Source organism: Castanea sativa, chromosome 1 (assembly GCF_040712315.1).
Source record: "Castanea sativa cultivar Marrone di Chiusa Pesio chromosome 1, ASM4071231v1".
Taxonomy (NCBI): Eukaryota; Viridiplantae; Streptophyta; class Magnoliopsida; order Fagales; family Fagaceae; genus Castanea; species Castanea sativa.
The window spans coordinates 56,070,571-56,085,606 of record NC_134013.1 but is presented as its reverse complement, the minus strand read 5'-3'; the positions used below and the strand labels follow the sequence as shown (position 1 = coordinate 56,085,606).

Genomic DNA, 15,036 nt, shown 5'->3' with positions numbered 1-15,036 from the left:
ATCTAAAATACAATGAGATTGATATGAGGTTAATTTAAAGGGAGTGCAGCCCAGGGGGTTAAATTACTCGAAAGTTGGTTGGAGACACTTTGAGATAGACTAGACAATGGACACATATAGCTCAACCCAAATGTGCCTTTAGAACAATTGTTGGCTGTTAACTTACTTACTCATGTACTTTTTTTATTTTATAAAGCCACAATTTTATAGATATAATTGTACCACTTGTAAAATTAATAAAAAAAGCTAACACAAATGTAAACTAGGACAAAATGGGTTGCTAGCTAGACCTAATTTCAAGGTAGGTCATGGTTGTTTGCGACTAATTTTTTATTTTTATTTTTTATTTAGAAGAGTTTGCGACTAGCTATGCTTCATAGAGAAATTGAAAGAAACCAAAAAAATTTAACTAAAAATGCCAAACATGCTTTAAGTTCTTTCTAGCTAGGATCAAGGCACAAATTCCGTTATAATGATGGTTGGGTGTCAAAGCACGACCTAGTTATACAACGCTTTGTCATTAACATATTATACATGTACCACATATACATAAAATTTGGCTAAGAACTTTATAACTCAATTAACATTTCTTGTTGATTCCAAATAAGATGTTCAAAATTCAAATCCCATCTCCCCCAATTATCAAATTATTATAAATAAATTATATATTTTTTAAAAAAGTTTGAATTTGAGATGGGCTTACAAAAGTAGACCCACACAACCCGGATGTTAAAAAAGTAACCCAAAAACTCATTATTTGCATTGTCCAGCCCAAAATGCCAAATTATTAGCCGAACTATATGCCAAGCCCAACCCAAAAAGGACCACTCAGTACTTCGCCAGAGACACAGAGTTCAGAAACTTCTCACAGTTACATGTACATCTCTCTCTCTCTCTCTCTCTCGCCAGAGCCAGACACACAACCTGAACAAATCACGAAGCCACTGATCTGTGAGACCCTTTTCTTTTTCTCTTTTGTTTTATTGTTCCTTTTAATTTCGCTTCTTCTTTTTTTCCACTCACTTTGCTTTCCGTTTGCACAAATTTGTTGCACTTTTGTTTTGTGATCTGATGAATGTACGCGAAATTTTGGATGATTGATAATAGGGTATTGCTTAATTTCGACATTTCCGAGGATTTTTATTTTCTACATAAGCTTGTAAATCAAACATCATAGAATCTGGGTCTTATAAATTTATATTTACTAAATTTTTTGTTCTTGTCACCCGTTAAGATTTGTTATGTTATGCCAATAATTAAGGAAAGAAGAAGAAGCTAGATTTGATTTATTGTAAGAGTATATCATAGACACCAATTAGAAAATTTTCAGGATTGTAATGAAAATTTGTTCTTCTTTGAATGATGATCAGAATGCAGTGTTAATTTCTCATTCTGGGTGTTGATTCTTCTTTGTATTTCCATATGTTATTCTGGGTGTTGATGAGTAAAGATATAATATTTAATTGGAGCGAGAAAGAATAGAGAGTCTGTTGCTAGTGTATGTGAATGGTGGGTTAGCTGAAATCGAAATAGTAGGGGTGTTAGTTTGAATTTGGCTTAAATTTTATTGAGCCTGATGTGAATGCTCTTTTACAACTTTCTCTAAATTTTGTGAAGCTTTGGCTTCGCCATTGCTAGAGCCGGGTAGACAACTCTCTTTGGTTTTTTTGTAATTGTCAGAGATTTTGTAAATTGAAGCTTCAATGGCGACGAGATACTGGGTGGTCTCTCTTCCAGTTCAGAACTCTGCAACTTCTTTGTGGAACCGATTGCAAGAGCAAATCTCCAAGCATTCCTTTGACACTCCTCTCTATAGAGTACTTACGCATTCTCTCATTTCCTTGGAAGATCTGTTTCTCTTTGCTTCAATTTCATGTCATTATAGTCTTTCTTTCGTTTTTATATTTGATTTTTCCAGTTCAATGTTCCTAATCTACGTGTTGGCACCCTAGACTCACTTCTCTCTCTCAGTGACGATCTCCAAAAGGTAATTCCTCCACCATCTGAATCCAATTTTGAAGGTCTTTTTTCCTGATTCACAGAATGTGTTGCTTTTTTTTTTTTTTTTCTTGAATTTTGGATACAAATTTTGTAAATTTATTTATTTATATCTTTATTTTGATTCACAGAATTTGTAATGTCTTGAACTTATTTCTCTGGCTATTTAATTGCAAATTTGGCTTTGATCTGAATCCAATTTCGAAAACTTTTTTATTCACAGAATGTCTTTCTTTTAATTTTAAGTGCAAATTTTGTAGTTTTGTCTTTGTTTTATTTTATTTTTATCAATATTTTATGAATTATTAAGATTCATGGAATTTGAAATTTCTGCAACTTTTCCTGTGGCAATTCAATTGCAAATTTGAAATTGATCTGTTATTTCCATGATTTTTGTTGTTGTTATTATTATTATTATTAAATTGGAGTTTTACCGTGGAATTTTATAGTCAAACAGCTTTGTGGAAGGAGTGTCACACAAGATCAGGCGTCAAATCGAGGAATTAGAGAGGGTATCAGGTGTGGAGAGCAATGCTCTCAGTGTTGACGGAGTACCAGTTGATTCGTACCTCACTAGGTGAATCACAATTCTGTAAAATCAATAAAGATATTTTGACTTAGGATTTTGGTTTTTTCTGTTATTGTGAGGGATCTGGGTATTATTAACTGAGAATTTTCGTTTTGGTTTTGTAATGGAAAAGGTTTGTTTGGGACGAAGCCAAGTACCCGACTATGTCACCCTTGAGGGAGATTGTGGATAGTATTCACAGTCAAGTGTCAAAGATTGAGGATGATCTCAAGGTAATAATTAATTTCGTCTTGATTTGATATGTTGGTTATCTATTATTTGAAGGCAGATACAAGGAACCATTGCTTGTTAGTAAACCAAGCCTTGACAACACTGTATAGTTAAGATTCGAGATCAGCTGAGAGAGATTATATAGAATAAGTTTCCTTACAATGACCTATGTGATTTGGTTAGGTGTTTATAGTAAATCAGCTGTTCACTGCACTTGACTACAATGTGTTTTGTTTTCTGTTTAGCTTATGACATATGATATCTGTGGATTGTGGATGTCTTAAGTGTGGGGTTATCTTCCTTAGCTGGATGAATTGCTTGGGAGAATGCCAAAAATAGGAAGGATGAGCATCTGTGTACAAAGCATAGAGAATTACAATTGTAAAGCCTGGATATTTCAGAGAATGATGGGTATGGTGAACTCCTGTGGCTCATATTAAGATACAAAACCCTTCCAAGAACTCTTCTCAGTGTTTAGGGTTTTTTTTTTTTTTTTTTTAAAAAAAAAAAAAAATAATTGGTGAGTTACACGCACATCTAGTGGGTCTTGGAGCACAATTCAGCTTCCACTCTATTCTTCTGAGGGAAGGATGTCATTTGAGCTAGAGCTCATTGAGTCATTGGCTTTAGTGTGTCGGATCTTTTGTACATGGTTATGAAACTTGAGTGTTTGTTTCGCCTGCTTTCTTTAGGCTATATAGCACAGTCATGCACTGAACTAGGCAACTGATTTGTATTGGCACAGACTCTATCATACTAGGAGGTAACAAAAAAGGAGGAGCATAGAATGTTGATTCCCTACACCTTGTGATAAGTAAAGTGTAGTAAATTGCTGCATGAGTGTTTATGATTTTTTATTTTGATGGAAATCACAACAATTGATACCATGAGAGCAGTTGTTTACTTGGCTGTCCTCATATTTTCTAGGCATGTGTTCATTGCTACTTTAATATGACTGGCTACCACCTTACAAACTTTAGTTTTCTCCCCGTCATTTGTCACGTAGGTTTTTTTCCTCCACTTGGATTGATTAGATCTGTTATGTTTCTTGACTGAAGAAGTAAACCTCATAATTAAGCCAAAGCTCTTTAGTTTTTTAGATTGACTTATAAATAAATAAATAAATCATTATTGTTTAGATGAATATATATGGGTCTTAAAGCTTTGTCTCTTATATTAGGTTCGTGTTGCTGAATACAACAATGTGCGTAGTCAGCTTAATGCTATAAACCGAAAGCAAAGTGGAAGGTACACTTTTTTTCTTTTTTTTTGGGGGGGGGGGGGGGTTGTTTGTTTAAAGTCTAATTGCGCATATATGCGAAATAGTTGATTCTGGTTTCTGATCAGACCTAGCTTTCTGCATTTTTCAGCCTGGCTGTACGGGATCTCTCAAATCTAGTGAAACCAGAGGATATAATTACCTCAGAACATCTAGTGACTCTCCTTGCAGTTGTTCCCAAGTATTCACAGAAAGACTGGTTAGCCAGCTATGAGACTTTGACTAGCTATGTGGTATGGATTATTATTTCTGGTTATATATTCTAGTTCCTGTTGGTTCGGCCTTGTTGATATTGTGGTAGAGTTGTGATTTAGTAGGCTACACTGCTTACAATTTGATATGGGTTCACTTTAATTGATCAACTTATCCATCATGCCCCTTAAATCTTTTTTTTTTTGGATAGGTCATCATGCCCCTTAAATCTGTGGAACAGTTGTGCTACCTTTCTGACAATATGATATGGGTCACTTCAATTGATCCAACTTACCTATCATATACCTGTTTAGCAAAAACAAAAAAATTTACCTGTGCAATAGTTGTAATCATATTGTTTTATTTTTAGTTTATCGTGATCTTACCTGAAGTCTGATTAATCTTGCTATGTGCTTTCAGGTCCCCAGGTCATCCAAGAAGTTGTTTGAGGATAATGAATATGCTCTTTATACTGTGACACTCTTTGGACGTGTTGCAGACAATTTTAGAACAGCTGCACGTGAAAAAGGTTTTCAGGTGAGTATGTTGTACTAGTGGCATGATCCAGGGATGTTACAACAGTGAATCTCCATCATGTCATTTAAAATTTATATCCTGGCATGCTCATTTGTACTGTCTGCAAAGCAGAAATGCATAAAGAATTTGCTGCACTTATGCTAATTTCAGCATTTGACTAGGTGGAACATATCTAATTAGTGGCTTGTTATTTTAATATGTGATTCAGATTCGTGATTTTGAACATAGTCCAGAAGCACAAGAGAGTCGGAAGCAGGAGTTAGAAAAGTTAATTGAAGATCAGGGAAGTTTGAGAAGTTCTCTTTTGCAGTGGTGCTATAACAGTTATGGAGAGGTATTTTTCTTTTTGTTTTTTTTTATTATTATCTATAAGATGCATCTGACTTATGTGTGCACCACTGTAGCCTATTTGCCTATATGTGGTCCTGTTTTTGCTCAGAATCTTTCAAATTGCTGTTTGGAACTACAACTTTTTAGTTTTGCTGTTTGATCTATTATTATTACTATTGTTGGTATACATTGTTGTTATGCTTGTTCTCATTGCATTGATGTTATCTTGCCCTTTGCAATAGGTTTCATAATTTTCTTTTATACTGAATAGGTTTCCTGGCTGTAGGTTTTTAGCGCCTGGATGCACTTTTGTGCTGTGCGTGTTTTCACAGAGAGCATTTTGAGATATGGTCTGCCGCCATCTTTCTTGGTATGTAGACTCTTATGTTCGTTTTTGGTTTTCCAACCAAGAATTTGCCTTTTTTGACAGAGCATGGGTTGTTGAAATGATTTCAGGCATGCGTTTTAGCTCCGTCGGTAAAAAGTGAGAAGAAAGTGCGCTCAATCCTTGAAGGGTTGTGTGACACTGCAAACAGGCAAGTCCATAAGCCTTTGTGTATGTCTAATGGTATAGAATGAGTACGCCTCAATAATTACAGTTAAGAATAAGAGGGTCACGGTTGACATGATCTTAACTACCTAGGCCATATGTACTCAGTGTAGATGCAGATGAACTTAAGGTCTATTATTTAGTTAAATAATGAGACCATGTTATTTGAGATTGTTACCTGATTCAGTGGTCATGGGAGGGTATATTACTCTGTATGGTCAAGAAAAATATGAAGGTTGTCAAGAGGTTTAAAATTCATTGCTTCAGTACCTGTATGATGATAAAGCTAAACTCTAAACTATTTTCTAAACTTTTATAGGAACTTCTGACACTTGAATTCTTTATGCCTTTTTATGTTCAAAAAATTGGGAGCACATCTTGCAGTTCAATTATGATGTGTATTGTCACCTATGCAATAATACCTAGGATGATACTAATTGCAATGTTGCATTTCTGGAAAGTTTTTGTACATTTGTATATCTCAGTGGTTTTGTAATCTGATTTATGTTTCCTCATTTTGTTTTTCCTCTGATGTTTGGATGCAGCACATATTGGAAAACTGAAGACGAAGTTGGAGGAGGGGTGGCTGGTCTGGCAGGTGATGCTGATTCCCATCCATATGTCTCCTTCACAATCAATCTTGTGTAATCAGTGCTGACTCTTGAGTTCATTATCTGTTTCGAAGTCATAGTCCAAGGATTTTTCTAGACACCAATAATAATGGAAGTGTTCAGTGGTAATGTATATTAAATTTAGTTGCCCAATTCTTTGTGTTCAATTATAGTTTCAGCTTTGGGAGTTCCAGTGAGTCTAATGGTATGAGGGTGGAATCTGTGAGAAAGGTTTGCTCTGTAGAAATTTGTATTACAAGATTTATATTATGAGATTGCAGGATCTGCATTTACAAAGTTGGACAGTAATGCTCTTGATGTATTTTATAATAATGTTATATTAATAATTTAAAAATGCAATACATTTTGTTTTTAATCTACTACATTCACTTGCCTTTGAAATGTGATGCTCTCAGAACTAGTCTAGATAGGTGATTACCGATTACAACCCTTGAATGTTTAATTGTTTAGTGTGGAGTATGGACCAGTGGGCACTGGTATAGAAATTGGATGATGAAAAAGCATGCTGGAGCTTGGCAAGGATGATGAAGACTTGGACAGTGAGTCAGTGACATATGTTTGGATTCGGGTTTGGAAGAGCAGTGTGGATGTAGGTAGAGCTGGAATAAGTAGAAATGGCTTAGGGGATCCGAGAGCCTGATTATTACTCCTCAGCCTTGGACAATGGCTTGTAGAGGCACTATGGCGTGTGTTGGTGGCTCTGCTGACCATTACCCTAGATAATTTTTTCCTTTTTCTATGTTAAGGTGACTTGCACACATTAGAGGTGGAATGTCATTTGGGGTAGAGCTTATTGGTATGTAGCCTGATCTTTATTTGGGCTACGGATCATTGGTTGGTATATGGCTTGATCTTTAAGATTTTGACAACTCATCATCGAATTTTATGAATTTTTTTTTTAGAAAAATAATTACAATATGCTGCTAATCTCACAATTCAAACCCTTTTCTCTCTCCGCCCTAGGTACTTTGTGCGTGGGAGATGTTAATTCAACTATAAGACCTTTGGAAAATTATTCTATGAAATAATTTAGTTTTAACTTGTGATACATTTATTGAGAAGTTACTTAGAAGGCAATATTGGTTCAATGATATGTAGTATATACTGTACGGTATATACTAGTACTTCTTTTACCATCCTATCTATTTTTCCCTTATTTTCTTCTTCGGCCAGTTTGGTGGTTCTTTGTTCTGGTGGTGACCGGTGATTTCTCTCTCTCTCTCAATTTGCGTGTTTGATTACTAAGGAAGTTCAAGAAAAATAGAACAATATGAATCTGAATAGATTTCAAATATCAATAGGCATTAGTATTGAAATTGGATCGAGCAGGTAAAATCGCAAGTATGCCTTCAGGTAAAGTTGGATTGAGCAGGTTCAATGACTGAAAATATGTCATTAAACCTTATATTCATCGGATTGGATTGAATGGTTCTTTGAGCCCTCCTAAGCCCAACCCAACCCACTCTAAAAATTGTATTAGGCAATAAATTGGCCAATTTATCCAGTCCAAATATTTCAGCTGGACTTCTAATTTCTAAACCCCTATTCAGACCGCTCTAAGATGGAATTTCATACTGTGTTTTTCATACCAAATATTACTAATATGCTATGGAAAAATTTAAGGGAAGTCTTTAAGAGTATTGATTTAGGAAATATTTTTTTTAAAAAAATTTATGGAAAAAATGGTCATGTTAATGGGTACCCTTAGGACAATGGTCAACAATCAAAATTTTTTTTTTCTATAAAAACTTTATTTAAATAGATTATTACCCATTGTCCTAAGGGTATCAGTTAGCATTTTTCATTAACAAATGCTTTAAGGGTACTCGTATACCGAACCCATATCCAATTTATTCTTTGGTAAAGGTTTTTAAAGACCCATCTTCAAATACTTATTATGAATTAAGCGAGGTATAGATACTATAGTTGTTACTATAATTAATTATACATTGACATAATCATTTATGGTTATACCAAGTGTGACGAATGATACTCATTATTATGGAAAAATAAAAATAACAAAAGGACTCATTAGTTAAGAATGTAGCATATCAAAGATGGTGAGTGAATGTGATATTTTTTTTTAGCAAAAAATGTGATACGCTTGACTTGACAAATCAACAATCATATCCATTTGTATCTATTTTTTTAAAAATAATAATACAATATACTCCAAGTATTTCTCTTATGAATTATATATTAAATATGTCAAAAAAATAATATATATGTGCAATGAAAGATGCTTGTTGATTGATTACAAGTTGCATGTGTTATCTCTCTATCTCTCTCATATTAAAATATGAAAATAAAAACTTATATCATAAGCAACATCCCCTGACTTGTGGGACCTTTAGGAAGCTGCATGCATAAGATAATAATTGTAAAGGATAGGCATATATGTATGTATATGGAGCTATCATGGCTAACCGGCCTAGCTAGGGCCATTTTGCGTGTCAAAGTACTCATCACCTAATCAAACATATTAGATATATAGATAAGGAACCACTTTTTGCATGAGTTGAAATGATGAGTTTTTATGTTTTTCTTCTTATCTTAATATGCAAATGGATAATATTAATATGTTGATCTCATTTGTAACGGCTGCACTTGTCACCTTAGAACAGTGCAAAGATTCTTGTTTTGTTTCAACTGTCAATGTCCTGACATTTGTGATATCTTAGCCTCGTATAGGTAGCTGATGTGTCATATATTCCATTGAAAAGGATGAGTGGTTAATGTTAGTTAAAACTTAAAAGAACACTAAGACTGTGATATCCAAACTGTATATACAAAGTTATGGCTTGATGTTAATTTGCCTCTAAACCCCATCTGTACGCAATCTCCAGATTTTAGTGAGGATATTGCATGAAGAAATGTTGAGTTGTTGAACTTATGTATGCTAGAATAAGAACCCAAGCTTTCCAATTTTACTGCCACAGAAGTCTTAAGAATTTGATTCCAGCAAAAAATTTGTTTTTGTTTTTGTTTTTGTTTTTGTTTTTGTTTTCTAGAGAAGTTGAAAAATCAATGGCAGCTACTTTCTTTTTAGAGAATAATAAATGACCTTTAACCCATTAATTTTCACTCACAAGACACCAAAAAGTGTCAATTGAAATATAAAAAGTCTTGGCACAAAAACGTTGAAGCTTAAGCGAGGAAAACATAAAAAGTACTATTACATTAAAAAAAAATTGATGATAACTGATTAAAGAACGTTGCCTCAGCATTGAAGACCTTGTGTCAATCTTAAGCAATCATCTTTCTATTAATTAGTAGTATTAAAAAAGAGAGTCAACACACATGGAGATCTGAGTCATCTTGGATAAGGTGGTACGTAGATACATTGGATTGATACACCTTATGATATGGTTGAACTGTTTGAAGTCATCTTCAAGGTGTAACCCTGGTAAAATGTCTTTAAAGTCATAGCAACGACCTCGTACGTATTAAGAGAATCAAGTCAGTAAAATTATAAGTTAGAAAAGTAAGGTGGAAACGTTTGAATTGATTGATAAATTTTGCATTAAATCAATGGATTAGGTTAACGAGTGCTAGCAGATTATTTGTTAATAGACCATTTTAAGAAAGATTTAAAATCACTTTATGAGAAATATAAAAAGCCGTTAAAAAAATTAGTTGCTATTTTTTTTTCTAATACAAAGTTTTTAAAAATATTTCTTAAACCAATATTTTTTAGGGCATTCATTAACTTTTCTTATAGGTTTAAGAAATGTTTTTAGAAACATTTTATGGGAAAAGAAACAAGTAATTGATTTTTTGAATAGTTTTTTATTTTCCATTAAAGTGGTATTAAAATTTTCCTAAAATGGTTCATTAATAAATTTCCTAAAAGCACCCATTAACGGACCCATTTTAATTACATCAAGCCTACTAATGAAGATATCAAAATTCGAACCTAGAACATCTATCATTTGATCTAATGATTATTGGCTTTCTAATACCTAAGACTTAATTTGGTAAATTAGATACCAAAACTGATAAAAACATGAAATAAGTGGGTAGCTACAAACCGATCTAATTTTTGAGAGACGAGGAATGCAAGCTACTCATGTCTGCATGAGTGAGGGGGTTGAACTTGAACCCATTGTCCCTGGCAGTTCAGCAGTTGGTATAAATGACCCAATTACAACAAAATTTATGACATGGGTCTGGTCCCATTGACCCAATAGCCAACCACCCATGTACATATTGGGTTGGATAGTGAGGTTCAATAATTTTGAGCCTATACAGCTTCTCCTATAAGAGAAAATAATGCATTTCGGTTGAGAAATAGGTTGGTGAGGGCTCCTGCAATAATAAACATGGAGTATATTTTGTCAATGTGAGCCTAATACGTACTAGTTGTAGACTTCTTCAGAAATGTGATGTAGGTGGTAGTGGGTGAACAAAAATGAAATATTTGCTGTAGTTTCAATGTCAAGCAAACCATGCGGACCTGCATTGGATATTGAAAGGTCTAGGACACTTAGCCATCAAAAAAATTAAATGCAAGTATGCAACAGGCTATGATGTTCAACAATGAAAATATAATTTTGTTGAAACTTCAATTAGCAAACCTAATACTAACTAAATAATAGCAGTCGATGTCAATATATATTTATGTCATTCACTAAGCCATAACTAAACAAGGATAGAGACATTCAGGTTAACAAAGAAGTTTTTTTTTTTTTTTTTTTGATACAGGTTAACAAAGAAGTTAAATGTTCGTTAAGCCTTCAATTTAGCTAACCTAAATCTAATAACTAAAATAATAGTAGTCAAGTCAAATAATTATATCATTCTATATGGATAATTTTGTTACCAAGTTATGGCTAACATATTATACTTAATACTCTGGATCCACTCCCATCCAATCTTTATATATATGTTAATCTTGGACTACCCAATTCAATAAATAAAATATATATATAAATTTAGATTAGTGTGACTAGTGGTCTAATGCAACCAGGCAGAAAGGGGACAAAGGCAAGGGCATTGGTTCTCACTAAGGAGATGTGGACATCTTAGCCGAGGTTACATCTTAATGGATTAAGTTCGTTAGAAGCTTAATTATCACTCTAAAATTAAGATAAACTACTCATTATTTTTAATTTGAATAGAAGATTCTCAAAAACACTAATTCAAGTTAACAAATACCTAAAACTTAGATGGTCGTTAATATTAATGTATCATTTACGTCAAGATGGATTCGGACATGTACGACTTGCTTGTCATGATCATGAAACTCTTTAACATTGACAATATGATCTCATTTGGTTCTTGTTCAAAGCTCAAAAACTATTTTGATATATGATCACACTTAGTTTTTATTTTTGTTATTTGAAATAGACAATCAAGATAATTATAAAAAAAAAAACTAGAAACAAAAAAAGAAGAAGTGATATAGACTATAGAGCATGGATGAGTCAAAAAGAGAGAAAGCAACATTCACATTATAAATGGATAGCTATGGTTAGTTAGCTTGTAACTAATTGATGGTGTTGATGATATAAATTGAGCTTTGAGCCTCAACTCTATGTATTATGCCATATACTATAATACCATCATATATGCATGTATTCATGATAGTATTCAAGCAAACTAAACCAACATATATACTTGAAAATTTTCTAAGACATTATTGTGTGGAAACTGCAAAGCCTAGATAAGAAGAGAGGGACAATATTAAAGCTTGTCTTTGGATCAGATAGAATTATGATCCCTCTTGTCCCTTTCATAGGATATATTAATCCCTGTCCTCTGTTTGTCAACATGAGTTCGTTTTTCAACTTTCCACCAATTGCTTTTATTTTTTAGGCTTCTGCCTTTGAATTTCTGAAGAGAGAGAAGAAAAGGAAAAAGTGGGGGGATTATCATTAATTTTTTTTATATTAATAATGAAACAATTATTATTATTATTATCAGAGAAACAATTATTATTGATCAATTATGATTGATCCATTAATTTGTTTCCCAGCTGTTTCCCATTGATTATATTGGTTCCCAGCTGCTCAATTCCTTCACACAAAATTTTAATCACAACTGAAAATTATAGAAAACAATTATAGAGGAGGGAGTCGGTGGATTTAAAATTAAATTGAACTTGAAAATGAATAACAGACAAAAAGATTTTATGCTATTTTGTGCAATTTAATTAGTTCATAAGATCTAGAAAACCATATTCTCTAAATTAAGAACAAATTTAAAAACCATATATATAACTAGTTGAAAGTTGGGTGGATTTATTATTGATTGTTCTTTAGATTACAATGCGTTAAGGCCTAAGGGGCACAAAAATTTTCAGAATTTTCATATAAACTGTGTTGACAAATTGTGATTGGAGTAACATCATATTCATATAATTGCATCAATAATATATTTTATTAACATGAATCACAACATACCACCTCCATTATAAAATGTTGTGTCCTAAACTCATTATTGCTCTTAAGCAAGGCTGTTAGGTTAGGTGTATAATGCATTGAACCTTTGCTTGAGCAAGTAGCTTGCAAATTAATTGCAACTGTATGAGTACTTCTAATATACGAGTAATTGATTTTGGATATAATCCCAGGTCTTTCATCACTTGGGCCCATCCAATCAAGGAAATTGGGATATTGGTTGCAAATCAAGTGGCTATGTGTGTAAAACGTGGCACACTCATCCACACAACAAGAAAGACCAAACCAAACAATCATCAACCTTTGCCTTATCATGCAAAGATTTATATTCTCTCGGATGTGTCATTCATATCAATAACTATGTTGTTGCAAGCATGAAATGAAAGCAATTCAAGATTGCCTTGTTAGAATTTGTGATAAAGAGAAAAACATAGAGTGAGGGAGATAAGAAGGTGGGTTCCATAGACCAAGCTGATGTGCCATTCTCATCATCTTCATAGCCAAAAAAAATTGCATTTATCAAGCAAAGTATCATCTAAAGAGATCTGATAAGCTTAGCTTTATGCTTTTCCAAAAGGCATATGAATTCTTCCACATATCGAATTGTCAAGGGCGTTAGATAGATAGTGACAGGTTCCTTTCAAGCATAAAAATAGATACCTAAAAGAAAAAAAGAGGAGGGGTTGTTGGTTTGGGCTGCGGAGTGGATGAAGCGTGGGGTTCTCAATTTTCTTGACATGATGGGCCCCAAACCAAGAAGTGAGAAATAATTTGAGAGTCTTGATTTTTTTTTGACCGCTCATTTCTTATGGTTAAAACTTAAAACTAGTGACACTGTCACTATTACACATATTCTGTCCACACTCTATTGAAATAGTGTTTTGAAAGAAACACATGATTTAGTTAGAATTGTGAAATTATAAAGTCGTGTTTTCGGAACATCATTTCGAATGAGTGTATACAAAATATGTGCAACAATAAATGTGTGATAATTATTATTTTATTATCATGTTTTGTTCACAAAAAGGGGAAAAAATTAAAAAAGAGAGGAAAAGAAGAAGAAGAATAATAATAACGTTAAATTTAACCCAAGAAAGAAGAAGAAGAGAGGAAACAGAATTATTTAATTTCTCCTAAATCATTGAAGAGTACAAGCCTAATAACAAATAATTGGGATAGAGTTCATCACAATCTATTTGTCAAATAATAGTTAAGAGGTTTATCTATCCAACTAAAATAAAAAGTTCACTAGAAAAAGAATAACAGCATGTTTTTTTTTTTTTTAACTTGGAAAATCAGTAAATAAAAAAATAGTCCATGTTGACAAAAAAAATAAAAAATTAGGTCCCGAAAGAAAATTTACTTGTACGGCTTAGTTTACTTTTGACTACTTAACATGGGTATTCTTGTCTTTATAATTAAAATATTACTTGATCATGGTACTACTTGACGTGGAAACTTTTATTTCATTTTTTTTAGAAAAGACGTGGGGAACATAGAAGGGTCACTAAACTATGAAAAAAGAGATTAGGGACCCTCGTTATATTCTTTTGTTAAGTAAAATACACTGCATGACAAAGATTCAAAGAGACTTGGCACTATTTTTAGGAATAAAAATCTATAGCGTTTCTCACATTTTATTAGTGGGGGACTGCCCAAAGATTTTGATTTTGATTTAAAGATGAAAACGAAAGAAGAAGATTGTCCAAATAAGGACAAACATCAGGCACACATACATACTTTTTTTCACACCTTCTAATATAGACTTCTCTTTTTGCTTTTTTTTGCTTTTTTTTTTTTTTCACTCCTCCCTTTGTTAAAATTAGAACTAAATTGCTCAGTGTGAAGTTCATAATTTCAGTACAATTTATTATTATTATTTTTTAATGTCAAACTAGTAAACTACCACAAGGCAAAGCACTATTAAATAGAAGAAAGTAAATTACCCTACTTAAGATTGCCATTCCAAATAATAATTAGTAATGTGAGGACAAAAGGTCCAGGAGATGTTTTTGGGCCTTGGACCTGATCCAAGGGTAATAACTTGTCTGAGGAGGGTTCAATGGTAGTAACAGTATCTAACTTAAAAACCCACAAGCAAGTTGTTGCGAAAAAGGCTAATGGAAATAGTCCGAGGAGATATATCTCATTGGCTAAATTAAATGAAGATCATATAGTACGCCATGATGTTTAGAATGAGATTCTAGTAGGTCTGGTGAATGAAAAGTGTTCCACAAGGGCACATAGAGGAAGAATGAATGAGAAATATCTTACAAAAAAGTTGTTACCACCACATTAAAGATTCTGCACCTATTCTT

General features: G+C 33.1%; 1 protein-coding gene across 2 annotated transcripts; it reads left to right on the top strand.

Moving 5' to 3' along the window:
• The first annotated feature begins 817 nt into the window (after positions 1-817).
• On the top strand, positions 818-6,676 carry LOC142621713 (V-type proton ATPase subunit C). 2 transcript variants are annotated; one of them, XM_075795060.1, is made up of 12 exons: positions 818-951; positions 1,681-1,817; positions 1,919-1,987; positions 2,448-2,575; positions 2,700-2,799; positions 3,978-4,045; positions 4,168-4,309; positions 4,689-4,805; positions 5,014-5,139; positions 5,422-5,505; positions 5,592-5,671; positions 6,231-6,676. In XM_075795060.1, exons 2-12 carry the CDS (start codon positions 1,704-1,706, stop codon positions 6,331-6,333), a joined length of 1,131 nt encoding a protein of 376 aa, XP_075651175.1. In that variant the 5' UTR covers positions 818-951; positions 1,681-1,703; the 3' UTR covers positions 6,334-6,676. The 2 variants fall into 2 exon arrangements, with proteins under 2 accessions (XP_075651175.1, XP_075651174.1); XM_075795059.1 differs by having other exon boundaries at positions 822-951; positions 1,699-1,817.
• Positions 6,677-15,036: the final 8,360 nt, after the last annotated feature.